Here is a 16,101-nt window from a genome sequence, read left to right on the forward strand (position 1 = left end):
TCAACTTCATTTTCCTAATTTGAAACTTGCTAGGCAGCATGGCACTGTTTCATATCTCATCAGATGCTTGAGTGACGATATTTTCAGTTTTGTTCTGAAATATTGAGCAACCACACTTCTGGCGACGTTTATCTTTATACTATGTAGCTGAAACCGTCATTTGTCAGCGTTCCTAAACGCTATTATATTTAATTATCATCATCAGCAGCAGCATCAGGGTTTAGATATCGTCACTCCGCCTTCAAAATCCGCTATGTGCATTTAAATAAATTTTTCAGGAGAAAGAAAAAACATCACTTTTAATGTTTAGGTGAGGGGTTTGGACTTTTTCCATTGCTGGTTGTCACAATCAAAAATTAAGACACAACGTTTCGAAGGGTGGTTCTCCCTTCGTCTTCAGGTAGAAGGAAGGAGAGAAGAGAAAAAACCTACTGTTGGGATCGTTACGTACAACTATTCTGTATGACTGATCGTTGATTCCTGGCTACGGTGGAGATTATAATTAAGAAAGACCCGAATTCATTAGCAGTATGTTGGCACTAAACCAAACGGAATGAAGAAGATGGGCGTGAAGTGGCTAAAAATTGATGAAAGACACACAAGAGGAGGGTGTGGGGAACTGAAACCGAAGCCAGGAATCAACGATCAGTCATACAGAATAGCTGTACGTAACGATCCCAACAGTAGGTTTTTTTCTCTTCTCTCCTTCCTTCCACCTGAAGACGAAGGGAGAACCACCCTTCGAAACGTTGTGTTTTAATTTTTGATTGTGACAACCAGCAATGGAAAAAGTCCAAACCCCTCACCTAAACATTAACAATCCACCATTGCTTTCCAACCCCTCATTTAGATCATCACTTTTAATTCCCTTTCGATATAATTACATAATTTTTCATGTAATAATTGAAATTATATCGAAAGTAGGTTTGAAAATCAAGGGAATTAAAAGTGATAACGCTTTCTTCTTTCTTCTGAAAAAAATCTGTTTAATTAGGCTACACATAGCGGATTTTGGAAACACAGCGATGATAGATCACTTTCACCTCCACTGTTCGAATTGATCATCCCAACTTCAACTTCGCGTTCATGGGATAGAATCTGGCTTAATGAATGTATATTCATTCGCTGTCATTGTTATCAATATGGTTTCTTTGTTGTCTAAAATGGTGACGCAGTGCATGCTGGAGTGCATACTGTTGTGAATTCGAGAAAAATCTAATGTGGGTTTCAGCTAAGGTTTTTCCCTCTCTGTGGAAACTATTAAGAGAAATAAGAACAGCTGTGGTCTTAGGCAACGCGCATTCGAAATACTGCTCTTATCATGGAATTTAAAGTCTGAAGTCGATGTTTTGTGATGAAGTAATGTCAGATATAACTCAGTGGGTTGAGATTAAATGGCGTCGGTGGTGCTGACAATGAACAAACATTACCAGGAAAAGAAATAGAAAAACTCCAGAAATCTTATCTTCTCCAACACTTGGGTGTTGAGCGCGGGATTCTCAGGGGTTGGAGACTCCAAGTGACCCAGTACGTCGCTTGTAACGCACGTTCATCATTGAGTCAAAGCACGAAAATTTAGCTCCGTGCAACTATAAACTTGGGTAAATTTTGAGTATACCTAAATCCGCCTTTGTGGCATGCTAGCTAGTGTTGAATTGTGAAATGACTGATAAGCTAAAATAATTTTTCTGGAGAGATTAAAGATACCCTTTAACCCTTAAATCTCAAAGTATCCTATAGGATACAAGAGGTTAATATGCTATATGCTATAATTTTAATAGAAAAATAGAAAAAAATTGGTAGGAAAACTAAAATTTCACAAGACTATAATATTGTACAACATATAAAATATGGACATTGCGATTGTTGTTTTCTTTATAGTCCGGCACGGTTTAATAAACTAGTGTGAGGAATTTTTGCCAATTTAAGGGTTAAGTTTCTACGTTTTGATAGAATTCCTATGCCATACTGGATTCATGTAGAATAACTACATATATAGTATGATGGGTTGTAATTAAGAGTCTTTGGAAAGCTTAGGCATTGAACTGCCAAAATATTAGGAAAATGATTTTCATCACATGATAGACAAGCAATTTTAAATATAAGATTCACCATATAGGCAATTCAGAGCGCGCTTTCGCGGAGTAGAATCGCAGTTAAGGCTTTATGCTACAAACCAAAAGGTCGCGGGTCTGATTCCAAATGAGGTCATAGATTTTTGACGTATAATATCTACATTCTATCTACGCTAATAGAAAAAAGAAAGGATTTTATGGAACGGAATTTTAACTATCGTTGCCATGAAAATGGATAAATAACTATAACAATATTTACAGCATGACCTCATGTATTTATTATACAGTATAGGCCTACCAATTAATTGTAAATTGTCCGTGGCTCAAAAACAGCTCTTTACTCGTCCTGTTAGTAGCAGACATACAGTATTCTGTTTTAATGTATTATTATTATTTTATTATTATTATTATTATTATTATTATTATTATTATTATTATTGTTGTTGTTGTTGTTGTTGGAGAATCATTTGCCAGCGTATAAGTCGCACACTTTTTTTTGTACATATTCTTAGGGAAAACTTTATCACTGGGTATTATAATAAATTTACAGTATTTCATATATGAAGTAACAATGTTCTTCGTGAAACCTATAAATTCATCTCCAGAGCAAATGAAGAGTCACTTTAAATCTGTTCTAAATTAGAATCTGAGTTCTCGTACAACAAATTATCCTCTGTACCATCTAGTTCATTACTAATGCCACAAAAATGATTTGTTTAAACTACCGTCTCAGTTTTCACAGCATCCCATGGAACTTTGACCCATTCACAAACTCACTATCGGCGTATATGACGCTGTCTCTTTTTCAGACCTATTTTTTTAAAGTGCACCTTATACGCCAACAAGTACGATATTTCATTCCGTTCATTAGGCACACTTAAATTTTATCCTAATTCCATTACTTTATTTCCAGTACGGAGGTTACAATAGGGATTTCCTCAAATCCCCTGTCACTTTTTCATTTCACTGATTTAATATTCCTCCTCCACCCGTACTATGGCCCCGGAGTTCACCTTGTCTCCAACAAAAATGAGTACTAGAGCATTTCTTTGGTGGCGAAGGCGGCAAGCACATAGAACTAACATCCCTATTGCTACTCAGTGCTGAATTGTGTTGTGATGTGGAAGCCGTAACATTGTCACCCTAAGGGACTTTCGAGGCCTGTAATGATCAATTTTAGCACCGCGTATTTGTTGATCATACCATGACTTTATTAATGTTGTATATTGCTGCATATTCAAGGTTGCTTAATGAACGTTTCTCACCGTTTAATGTGATTTTCTATCTGGTTTTTTATCCTGGCTACTTCTGGTTTGATAACAAGAAATGTGCCATGTGATTTGAAATAAGTTAGACTTTAGTCATACATAAAAATAACTTAAGCTTAACGTAAACAATCTTAGCATTTCTATCATTGTTTCCTTCTCCTCAGTGATTCAAAATAGTAATCCTCCCTAAATATAACGGCCAGGGTTCGATTCACAGTAGGGATGGAGATTAATCTCTTCAAGATACAGATAAAGTTTTGCCCTAGATCATATAGCCTATGTAACAGAGAGTTCATCGCTATGTTAAAATCGTTTGCACTTTGAAGAGAACAACCGCCAGAATCGCCACCCGTCCGCCGTAAATGAACACGAGATGGCAGTACAGTCGCTAATGCAATTCAAATGGGAATTATGACGTGACTCCTTATGTAACAACTAGATGGCAGCTTAGTAAACCTGACAAAAGTTGTTAACGTCAAAGCCTATAAGGCCGACCTATCTGGGGTATATATGATCTAGGGTTTTGCAAAAGATAGAGATAATGTTCCGCAACATCTCAATCTCTACTGATTGCACATGGGGGCATGGCCTCTAGAGTCTAGATGGTATGAGAGTAAGCGAACTGGCCGATAGATGGCAGCAATAAAATGTGTCAGCAGCAAAGTAGCGTTCCAAACAGTCAATAGTCATGAAATGAACTTGGAAGTTAAATCGACTATAAAAAAACCTGAAGTAAACAAAAAATGTTTTGTTGCCTCGTCATAGGATTTTAAATGTTTTTAGTGCGATAATGAAAATGTAATAATTTATTAGATCTCCGTGCAAGATTAAGGGGGAATTATTTGAGCATGCGTTTGAATTAAAATTAAATCTTCGATTTCCCTACGTAAACATATATCTGATTGATGGAATATAGCAGACCTGGTTGGCGAGTTTGTATAGCGCTGGCCTTCTATGCCCAAGGTTGCGGGTTCGATCCCGGGCCAGGTCGATGGCATTTAAGTGTGCGACAGGCTCATGTCAGTAGATTTACTGGCATGTAAAAGAACTGCGGGACAAAATTCCGGCGCATCCGGCGACGCTGATATAGCCTCTGCAGTTGCGAGCGTCGTTAAATAAAACATAAAATTTAACATTTGATGGAATAACTTCATGAATGTACACAAGTCATAAAGTAATTATATTTAAGATTTATTCAAAATCTTCGTTTACATGATATAATACACACTAAAGTTACCTGAAATGAGCATGAGTTCGTGCTCGTGTATAGTCCAATAAAGCAAATGAAATTAAGTAGACCTAGATAAGTTATAAAGAAATCAAGTAAAATACACTACATTTTCATAATTTCACTTATTAAACAATTCGCACATAAATATAATTATGTCAGTCCGTCACACATTGTCAGTTTTAGTTGGGAGTATATCCAACAGAGTGTTTTTCAAATGGTTGTCGCAGTTCTGACAATATCTGGAAAGCAAAATAAGCGAACAATGACAGGTTAGGTTTGCTTTGTTCCGGCTTTTGGTATGCTTTGCATATACTACGCTTTTTGGTTGGTATGTATATAGATAGGTCTAGGATCAGTGACAGGTTAGGTTTGGTTTGTTGAGGTTTTTGGTATGCCTTTCATATAGGCTACCGGTACACTTTTAAATAGAGAGTACGAACAAAAGATTGGCTTATTCCTCTCGAAGGCGAGAAAGATTAGAACTTCAGCTGTTGAAGTTTGTGACACGAACTGAGGAAGGGATAATAGTATCTACCCAACTATACACTTTTATGTCTGTTTTAGGTTAGGATATATTATATAATATGTTTTGTGTGCCATTTTCATTTTAATATGTGTGTTCTTTTAGAGAGTAGTGGATATAATCATAGGTGGAGGGGGGGTGAAACCTACAAAGTAGGACTTGTTTTAGGTACAAAGCACGTACGGTCAGAAGACCCGTGCATTGGATTTTAATAATAATAATAATAATAATTATTATTATTATTATTATTATTATTATTATTATTATTATTATTATTATTATTATTATTATTATTATTATTTTATTTTCCCTGGCAGAGTTAAGGCCATCAGGCCTTCTCTTCCACTCAACGAGGATCAAATAACATACAAAAAATACATACCGGTATACAAATATTAACTTAAAAATAATAATAAACATTATTAAGTAAAAAAGAGAGATTGAATACATATACAGAATCAGTATTAACTTTAAAATAACAATAATAAAAAAATATATATAATAAAAAAGAGACTGAATACGTAATCACAAACAGGAAAATACATCTAGTATACAGTATTAACTTAAAAAAAAAGAATTAATACATATGGATATAATCTCACAACTAAAGGAATAGTAGAATTAGTATGATCAGCACAGCACGTGTTACATTGAGACAATGGCAATTACCTAGATATTAGTGTTAATGGAAAAATAAAGTAATGGCTATGTAAAATAATAATAATAATAATAATAATAATAATAATAATAATAGAGAAAACTATGATCATATAAAAATCTGTATGTATAATATTACTCAATAAATCCATCTATCTATCTTACTAGATAACATTCGTTTTACCGTGTATTGCAGAATGATGGTGGTACCACTGGGTTACGTTATTATTGTCTATGAAAATAATTTTGAAGGAAAAATTGTTCCAGAGCCGGGCATCGAACCCGGGACCTTTGGTTTAACGTACCAAATTATTCAAATCAACTTTACAGGGAGTTATACCTGAAATCTTGATTTGCATAATACACGTCACTGTTCGTTAACAGAAAGCCACAATTTAAGTCACACAGAGTTAGTGTGCACTCAACTTTGGTTGCTTGACAGCTGTCAGCCCACTTTAAGGTCTGTGGATATAGAGGAAAAATTGAATCGGTGTCTGGTAGAGTTCCCGGGTAGTTCAGTTGGTAGAGCCTTGGTACGTTAAACCAAAGGTCCCGGGTTCGATGCCCGGCCCGGAACAATTTTTCCCTCAAAATTATTCATCAACTTTACAGGGAGTTATACCTGAAATCTTGATTTGTCTATGAAAATGTCTGCAGAAAATGATTCACCGATAATTGGAGTGGGCTAGATGGGTTTACAGCTTTCGCAGTGATCACATCGTGTCTCTAAAGTGGTGTGATACTATTTTGAGGTTATTTTCAATGATTTAAGTACGTTTCTTTCTCCCATGTGTGATCGAAGATTCACCGAATCAAAACACAAAATAGGTGTGAAGTAATAGACCTATATTAGGATGTTCACCCCTGGCGCGGTGCATTGATAAGGCCATCACTTGAGTCGCTCTTCTTCGGAACGCTCTGCATCAGTCAAATATTGACACTCGCCACCCTGTTCATTTAGATCTCCGTATCTACCCCTCTGACGCAGTGGATCAGATGCAGGACCTGCCGCGGGCGGGATGTCCTGCGGGTGACTAGGCAACTCCGGCCGGGTCCTGGGAGCATTATCTGGCGCGGCATTCCTGCTTGACACGAGTAAACAGCCGGGCCCATATGATAAGGCACCGGCTCCGTGCGATTTATTCTCACCTCCTCAGTCTCGCGCGTTAGGGGTGCGGGACAAGACACGAGTCGCAGTGGCCAAGAAGAGTTGGATCGCCCGGGCGGGAGGGGGCCGCTCCTCCCTGGAAGAGATCGGCGGCGGCGGCGGCGTCGGCGGCCATCCTGGGAATGGTGAGTACTGTTGCCGTCTCGCTCTCTCGCGTTCCCTAATGGCGGATCATTACTGCTACGAGCTATAATCTTCAGCAGCCAGGCTCCTCTGACAGATAAAAATAATAAATCATTGATAGCGGGGCTCCCGAGCACCGTGGCGCAGAATTCTGATTGCCGATATCTTCTCCGCGCTTCTTGCAAAGTAGTGTGCTCGGCTCTATAACACAGGAAATTTGGCAAACTTGGCTTCTTTTTATTATTCCTGCTCCTGGCTGATAAATTACACCCCCGGTGTCGCTTACCTGCCTCGGGAGCTGTCTTGCAGCGGGCTGCTTTATCGACGCACTAAACCTTAAGGGGGCGCCTTACCCTTCTGATTAGTAGCAGCTCATTAACTTGTCCGTCATCTACCTTCCAATCTACAGTGAGCACTTACAGGTTATTCTGCAGATTAATATGTCTCACGCTATGGAAGTGCAACGGGATTTGTGTATACCTGTAGCTTGTTAGCATCTTGTTGTTTGGAAGATTTTGAGTTGCCTAAGTTGCATACTTTTACACTTCCAAGATATTTGTAGATATTTGATTCGGGTCCTTTAATTACCTTAATACCTCACAAGCAAACATTCTCATGGGGGCAGATAAAGTTAATTTTTTTCTTCCACCATGTTAATAATGTCAAAAGAAGTGCTTACACAAATTTTGACAACTCGACCGTAATTACGAGGCCGTCCAGAAAGTGAATTTCTCTGGAGCCGTTTGCAGAAAGCGTAATTTCGTGGAAATATTTATTGGAACAGATACAGCAATTGTTGCGCTATTTTTCAACATATTCCCCACTGAAATTGTCACACCATGGGATCTATTTTTGTATTCTTGTGTCGTAGAAGTCTGCCGCCTGGGATAGGTACCAGTATGTGACAGTCGTCTGCGACTCTCTGTTGATCCCACGGTATGACAAAGTCTCAATTCTGGTGGGGAATGTGTTGAAAAATTGCGCAACAATTACTGTATCTGTTCCAATAAATCTTTCCATGAAATTGTGTTTTCTTTCTGTACACGGCCCCAGGGAAAATTACTTTCGGGACGGCCTCGTAATTGCGGTCGGGTGGCCAAATTTGTGTAAGCACTGTTTTGACGTTACTGCCCTCATGAGAATGTTTGCTTGTTAGATTTAAACCTGTTTATCTTCATCATCAACTTCAGGGATAAAGCCCCGCGAGGCTGGTTCCGGTCTCATGAATTACAATTATTCTCCTGTCCACCTCTTCTTTCGTCTGCCAACATTTATTATACCGGTATCCTTAAGTTTGTAATTTAAAATAAATTCCGAAATATTCTGTCCCTTTTCCCGATCGACATGTTCCTTCCAGTTATTATACTGGTCGTTTTTCCTGTTAATCTGAAGCTGTTCTCTCCTGATCCTCGTTTTCCTTCTTTTCCAGTAGAGTTGCTACGTATAACTTACCCGGTAACACTTCTTGAAAATCTGATTCCTGCAATCTCAATTTTTCTTTCTTCGTTCTTTCTTATTGCCAGAAATTTTCGGCGTATAATAATACGGGAATGGCCATTACTTTATAAAACTTTAACTTACTCGTGACAAGTATCCTTAGTGTATATTTTTATTTTGCCGCGTGTGCAATCAGATTTATTAATTATTATATTTATGTCTTCCTTGTTAAAGTAAGCAATATTGCAACCAAGGAAGTTAAACCATTCACTTTCCTCCTCAAATAATTCTTGCTCTTAATGTGCCAACCTCTGGATGTTAAAACTTTGGTTTCATTGATTGATAGGCCTATATGAGTTGAAATCCTTGCATAAGCTTATATTATTTAATTTAAATATATTTTTTTAATTATCTTCGGAACTACATATTACAACCGGTCGTTTGGAAGCAAAATCGTGTCACGGAGTTTTTTTATGTTATTGTAACTCTTATCATTTTCTCATGAAGTAATCTCTTTATAAAAACTCGAATTATTACATTGTGTTAGGTTATCTTCAGTGTTTTAGTTTCACGTCTCAATCCACGATATGATTTGTTGACAGCTTCGTCTGATGTTTTTTAAGTTTTTCCTTATGTTAGGATTTTTAAATGAAAATACGGGATTTTACATCACGTTCAGACCATGGCAGCACGAAGTCAATACATGGTCATGCATGCAACCAAAATTACAACAAAGTAACTGATAACACAATCAGTAATCTTTTTCTTTGAGGACAAACTATTTTCTGTCCCCAAGGAGGAGTATTTCATGGAAATGTTTACTTCATTTCAGGAAGTAAACTATTCCATCAATTTTAATTTAATGAATCAAGATGTTATTGTAAATTTCCATTTATATGGATTCCCTATTCAGGTGTGGTACAGATTGAAAAATTGAAGTAGCATCATCATAGAAATAAAAAATAAGTTCTTAAATTATTCAGTTTGTGGAGTTTTTGCTTTAAAGCTGTCGCAAGCAAAGAACCGACTTCTGACAATTTCATAATGCATAGGGTAAATGTTGGTAATATTGTGATATGGGTAATATTGTGATAGTTCTTTTTGAGAATTTATTACAGTTTTACTGAGCGAAAGCAAGATCAGTTTTTTGCGTCACCGTATTAAGATTATGTTCGTGAACAAGTTTCTGCACGACTCTGGTCCTTCTCTCGCTCAGTAAAATTATAATGAATACTCAAATAGAGCTATCACAATATTACCAACTTTTACCCTAATATATTTTTGATACGCTGTACTCTTGTAACAGCCAATAGAACCGAATTCGTAATTCGTCTTTCCGGCGCCACAAGAAAAGTGAAGACGATATTACTATATCGATTCTTGCTCAGTTGTCACTGTAATATAAACACTTCCTTCTGGGTTTAACAGTAATGTCCGCCTACAGTCTGCCTCTCGAGGATGGAAGGGGACTACAACGCCATGCTCTGACTCTGTACGTTTCACGTGCTTCACTAAAGACGTTAGAAGTCGTTTCCTTCGCTGCGAAGGGTTTAGATGTATCTATTGCATTCATATACAGACAATGGGATGACTTCTTAGACTTCTTATTAAATCGTAAATATTTATGTCATGATTTTTCTATTATTTAACCTGTTTTAAATACGCTGTCACAGCTCGATAACATTTAGCTAAGAACCACATGACCAATGGAATTTCCAGCTTGTTCCGATTCTACGTTGCACTTCAGTATACAGTAGACACGATAGCACCTACTTTTCGAACCCTGAAACAAGATAACATGATTTATTGAAATACGGTGTTTCCCGCTTATAAATTTCCACAGATTTTAGTATTATTTTTAGCTCTGAGATTGTCAGAGGCTTTGTAATAACTGTTGCTCAGAGGTTTAACGTATTCCCTGCTGTTATATGTTTGTTGACAAAAGGATATCCATTGTCAGTAACGATACGTTCCAGTAATCAGAATTTCCATTGTGCTTGATAAGAGTGCAAGTCTTAATTACGAAAGTTCACAAACATTGAAGATAAAATATTGGATGCAACTGTGCTAATCTTTCCGTGATCTGAGTTCGTAACTTCACTAAGTTAAACAAGATACGGCTTCTTGCATAATCTTCTAGATGTATTCACAGTCTCTCTCGCCTCGCTACATTCCACATTCTGAACGTTCGGTAACGTTGTGAAAAAGAGTAAAGTTAAAAATCTTCAGTTTTCTTACTTGTAAATATGCCTTAGGTAGTGAGAAAGTTTATACAGGGTGATTCACGAGGAATTATCGTCCTTTACGGAGCTTATTTCTGAAGACATTTTGAGCAAAAAATGTCACATAAACATAGTTCCTATTCTCAATATTTTCAGAGTTACACTAATTTAAAATTGTTTGTAAAATACGTTTTTTCTTTAGTTTGAAGGTAAAAGAATAATACAAATGGAGAATTAACAATTCAGAAGTATCATTTCTTTAATTGGCAAGTATTATGAAGCTAAAAATGTGCTGTGAACTCCTTAGTTGCTTCGTACAGACATCTTTTTCCATTTTTAACTAGAAAATTACATTATTCTTACGCACTTATCACAAAAATTATTACAAATCATACCACTTCCACCGATTTAATTATTTGCAGTTCAATTTTGCATCCTAATTTGCAGTTTTAGAGAGTTTACAACACATTTTAAAAAATGTCGCCGTCCGCATGAGTACACTTGGCCGCACGCTTGTGAACGGCACTCGTCGCGCTACGTAACTGCATACGGCTATCTTTGATTTCCGTAGCGCTCGCGCTGGCTGCTGACTGCACGCTGACCAAGATACGCGTTCACAGCAATGCGTTCCAATAACGAAACATAACTCTGCAAATACTGAGAACAGGAACCCTGTTTATATGACTTTTCTGCTCAGAATGTCTTCGGAAATAAGCTCCGCAAAGGACGGTAAATCCTCGTGAATCACTTTGTATAGTGTTCTTATAAGTTCCGTAAGTCTACTGTCTTGGGCTTCTCTGTTGATGGTTTGTAACCAAAGTGGATGCCTTACACCCTGTGAGATTTCATTAATAATAATAATAATAATAATAATAATAATAATAATAATAATAATAATAATAATAATAATAATAGCTTCTCTTTTATTGGTCCGTATCATCTCAAAAATTAAAGGCTATCTAGCAACTCTTGCTGATCTGGCAGCAACCTCTTTCAGATGAAGGTTAACAAATTTTAGTACTGTGTCGAGGATCTTTTATACTTCTGTCGGGGATTTAGCTTTAGCCTTTTTGGGAGGGGTGTTTCGTTTACAACCTCATTCTACGAAAATCTGTTGAGACTAATTGGGTTAGCATGGTTCAGGGTCTCTAACTAAGGTAACAGAGGACATGTTGACTACGGAAAACCATCATGTTGCAGATGACGGAACTACGATCCATCCACCGCGGTTCACTGTCATGGCCAGAGAGGGACAGGTGACAACTATCGCTGAAGATATTCAGACGGTATATGAGAAGAAGTGGTGAAAGATCATTTAGATTTGGCAAGGAGGCAGGTCGTGACCCTCTCTAATTGATACTATCTCAGAATTCGATTGGAGGGACTTGAGAAATCACGAAAAACCAAAATCAGGATAGCCAGCTTTCAGAATTGAACCTCAGACCTCCAAAAATACAGGCACTATGTTTTTTTATTTACTATTGTTCTGATATTGGTAGAGTGGAAGAGAAGGCATTATGACTTTAATTCTGCCAGTAGAAATAATTATATTAAATATAATAAATAAATTACCACTACGCTATTGTGCTCGGTTCATAATAATAATAATAATAATAATAATAATAATAATAATAATAATCTTCCTATCACATATTAAGCCTGGTGGCCTGTTACGGTCTCATTCCATCGTTTCAGCGGACGGCCCAACGATCTTGTTCCTAATGGGCGATAATTTAGTGCTTGGCGTGGTATCTTTGTTCTAGGCTTTCTGAGTATACGAGATTTCCATTTCTGTCTATAATTTTGAATTTTTCTAAAATTGAGTCAATATTTAATTCTTATCCTAATTTTTCTTCTTGTCTAGTGTAGTATAGCCAGCAGTTCTTAAAAACTTCATTTCATTAGCAGTGATTCGGTGTTCATCACATTTACGTATAGTCCAAGCTTCACTTCCAGACATGAGAACAGATCTCGCCAGTGTTTTATAGTCTTTAATTCTTGTGTGTTTTTGGACAAGAGAAGGTTTGAAAATGTTATTAATGGTATTCATTGCATAGTGTTAAAGTAATTCAGTTTTACAGAAATATCGTTTTCTTGCTCATAGCTCAAATGATAACCCAAATATTTGAAACATGAGACCTGTTCTACAGATTTATTATTATGGGAAATTTTGCTGCGGAGATGATGTTTTCCGATAAATCCCATTACTTTAGTTTTATTAACTGAAATTTCCATCCCGTATTCCTCAGAAATGAGTTGTAATTGGAAAACAGAACGTTGGAGGCCATCTTCAGTATCTGCTAATAATATGACATCACCTGCAAACAGTAATATATGTAGTATAACTTTAAATTTCTATTGATGTTCAGATTAACATGTTTTGTTCTTTTCCAGTTTCTAATCATTTGATCCATATATATATATATATATATATATATATATATATATATATAGTAATGGGGATGGACTACAACCTTGTCGAATACCTTCATTAATTGATTTCCACTAAGTTTGGTTGCAATAATAATAATAATAATAATAATAATAATAATAATAATTATTATTATTATTATTATTATTTTATTTTATTTTATTTATTTACTAATATTTATTGTGCTGTACAACAGCCGGGGCCAAATAACAGTTCAGCAGAATAATAATAATAATAATAATAATAATAATAATAATAATAATAATAATTATTATTATTATTATTATTATTATTATTATTATTATTTTATTTTATTTATGTTATTTACTAATATTTATTGTGCTGTACAACAGCGTGGGGCCAATAACAGTTCAGCACAACAACAATAATAATAATAATAATAATAATAATAATAATAATAATAATAATATTTTTGATGATGATAAAGCGTGTTGGAATTCAGTTTCTCGGAAGTTTCGGCAATATCCACTGGTTTCATTCTTAAATTATTGTCTCTTTTCTCGAAACAAGGAAGCATTCTGTTTGTCTGCCATGCTTGGCTGCTAGACCAGTGTTTTAATGGATTTGATTAATGTCTTCGTTTCTTGAGCTCTTCAGAAAAATTAGAAATTCGTAAATTTCCATTGTGTTAATTGTATAAGCATAAGGCATCACCCCAAAGATTACACATGATGCTGTAAAATCTATGAAATGGCTTGGGATTAAATAAGCACAGTAAATAAGTACGCAGTTGCCTACGCAAATCACTTTATCTGGATCTTCGTACGTTCCCTTTTTATTATTATTATTAGATTGACGATTTACGGATAAGTCGATGTTATATTTTCTTTCTAAAGTAAGCGAGAACCTCAAGACCGTGTCACAAGTTTCCCTAGCATAGAATCGTCTCCTTGAATGTAGAGTGAAGCTCACCTTTAAACGTTCCAACGTGAAATTTTAATCCACTTTAAAAGGAATGAAAAATTCGTCAGCTGAAAATAGAATTTTTGTGGTGGATTTTCGCAGCGGATAGCGCCTCGGCGTCCGTCCAATAAGATGGAAGGCTGAGCAGTCCCGGTATGACGCTACCTTAATACCCCGCTAATGGCACACCCCGCTACCCTTTCCACGCTCCTGATCTACGCTGTCGATACCGCCAGGGGTGGAACATTGTTACGTAAACGACCGGGGGTTGGAAATCAGTTCCCGTTTTGCTAGGGGGGAGGCGAGAAAAATGACTACCCCCAGAAGACTGGGAGAGAGATAAGGGAGGCTAGTGGAGGGAGGGGGTGTGATCCATTGAGGCGAGCGGATATGAGAACTGCCTGCAATCTGCGGCAACACAAGAAAGTGAAAGAAGTAGCGCAATGAGATATGTGTTCATTAGCGCGGTACACACACCTGCAGAGCGCGGCGCGCGACTGGGCCGAGTGCGCATTCCCGATTTAAAACAAGATACAGCGCACAGCGTATTCACTTAGTGGAGATGCTATCGCTCGCGATATTGTTTATGTAATCCATTGCTGTGCTTAACCGGAAACTTATTGACGTTTTATCTTCATTTATATGTAATGGAAAGAGGGAAAGAAAGGGAAATGAAAACGAAGTGCTAGGAAGAAGAGGCAGACGAAAAAAAAAATAGCAAACAAAGGCAATTGAAAAAAAAAATGAAATGATGGAAAGTGACAAGAGAAGGCGAAAGAAGGAAGTTGTAGGCAGATAGATATGTAGACAACAGACAGACTCCACACCTGTGGAGTAACGGTCAGCGCGTCTGGCCGCGAAACCAGGTGGCCCGGGTTCGGTTTCCGGTCGGGGCAAGTTACCTGGTTGAGATTTTTTCCGGGGTTTTCCCTCAACCCAAGATGAGCAAATGCTGGGTAACTTTCGGTGCTGGACACCGGACTCATTTCACCGGCATTATCACCTCCATCTCATTCAGACGCTAAATAATCTAAGTTGTTGATAAGGCGTCGTAAAATAACCTACTAAAATAAATAAAATAAACAGACAGACGGACGTTTAGGTGGATGAGGTGTGGATGGATGAATGGTTGAGCGAGTGATGGATGACTGGGTAGGTAGGTCTGCAGGCGGATTGGTGGGTGGGTATGTAGATAGTCAGGCGAATTGATAGGTACGTAATAGGTGGATTGGTGGTAGGTAGTCGCGCTACGAATATGTTGGTCACACGACGAAGGACTCCAGCTATGTATTTGTTATTCTGTAGGTTGAATAATATCAGTTCATAATTTCCATAGGCCTATAATTGAGAACTGAATCGACCAGTGTCTGAATATAATTGATGAAATAATAATGGTGGCAACAATGATTATTCGTGTTCTTACGTGAAATTAGTATAGTGGCGTCGATGGACAGCCTAATTGGACGTAAGCCCGTAATTCTCCTTTATTCATTATGCTGTAGTGAATTTCAAATAGCGGAAGAGTTCAAAACTGTGCAATGTTGAATAGAAAGACTCATATATATGCTGAAGTTCAATTATTTTGTGCAAAATAATGAACTATAACTGTACAGCGTGATTCACGAGGAGTTAGAGGCACTCACGGAGCATATTTTCAAAGACATTTTAAGCAAAAAATGCCATGAGTCCTACTGTATTCTCAATATTTTCAGAGTTACACTAATTTGAAGTTGTTTGTAAAATACCATTATTCTTTAGTTTTAAGGGTAAAATAAAATTATAAATAAAGAATGAACCATTCAGGAGTATAATTTCTTAAATTTGCTAGCATTCTGAAACTAGAAATGTGTTGTGAATTCTATAGTTGCTTCGTACAGATTTTTTTTTTTTTTTTCGATTTTTAACTACAAAGTTACATTTTTCTTACGAACTTATCACAAAAATTGTTAGAAATCACACCACTCTTGTAAATTCTTTAAGATTGTACATTAGGATGCAGAATTAAACGGTAAAGAATTGAGTTTCTGAAGTCGTATGATTTG

At 36.8% G+C, this 16,101-nt stretch overlaps 1 protein-coding gene across 1 annotated transcript in view; it reads left to right on the top strand.

Annotated features, from left to right (window-relative positions):
* The first annotated feature begins 553 nt into the window (after positions 1-553).
* The window catches only part of LOC138705607 (zinc finger protein ush-like), a 224,629-nt gene continuing 209,081 nt past the window's right edge, over positions 554-16,101 (top strand). Inside the window, exons 1-2 of the mRNA XM_069834208.1 lie at positions 554-683; positions 6,793-7,047. Of these exons, the coding sequence (XP_069690309.1) occupies positions 554-683; positions 6,793-7,047 (385 nt within the window). The remainder of the gene's footprint in view (positions 684-6,792; positions 7,048-16,101) is intronic.

This window comes from Periplaneta americana, chromosome 9 (genome assembly GCF_040183065.1).
Source record: "Periplaneta americana isolate PAMFEO1 chromosome 9, P.americana_PAMFEO1_priV1, whole genome shotgun sequence".
Taxonomy (NCBI): Eukaryota; Metazoa; Arthropoda; class Insecta; order Blattodea; family Blattidae; genus Periplaneta; species Periplaneta americana.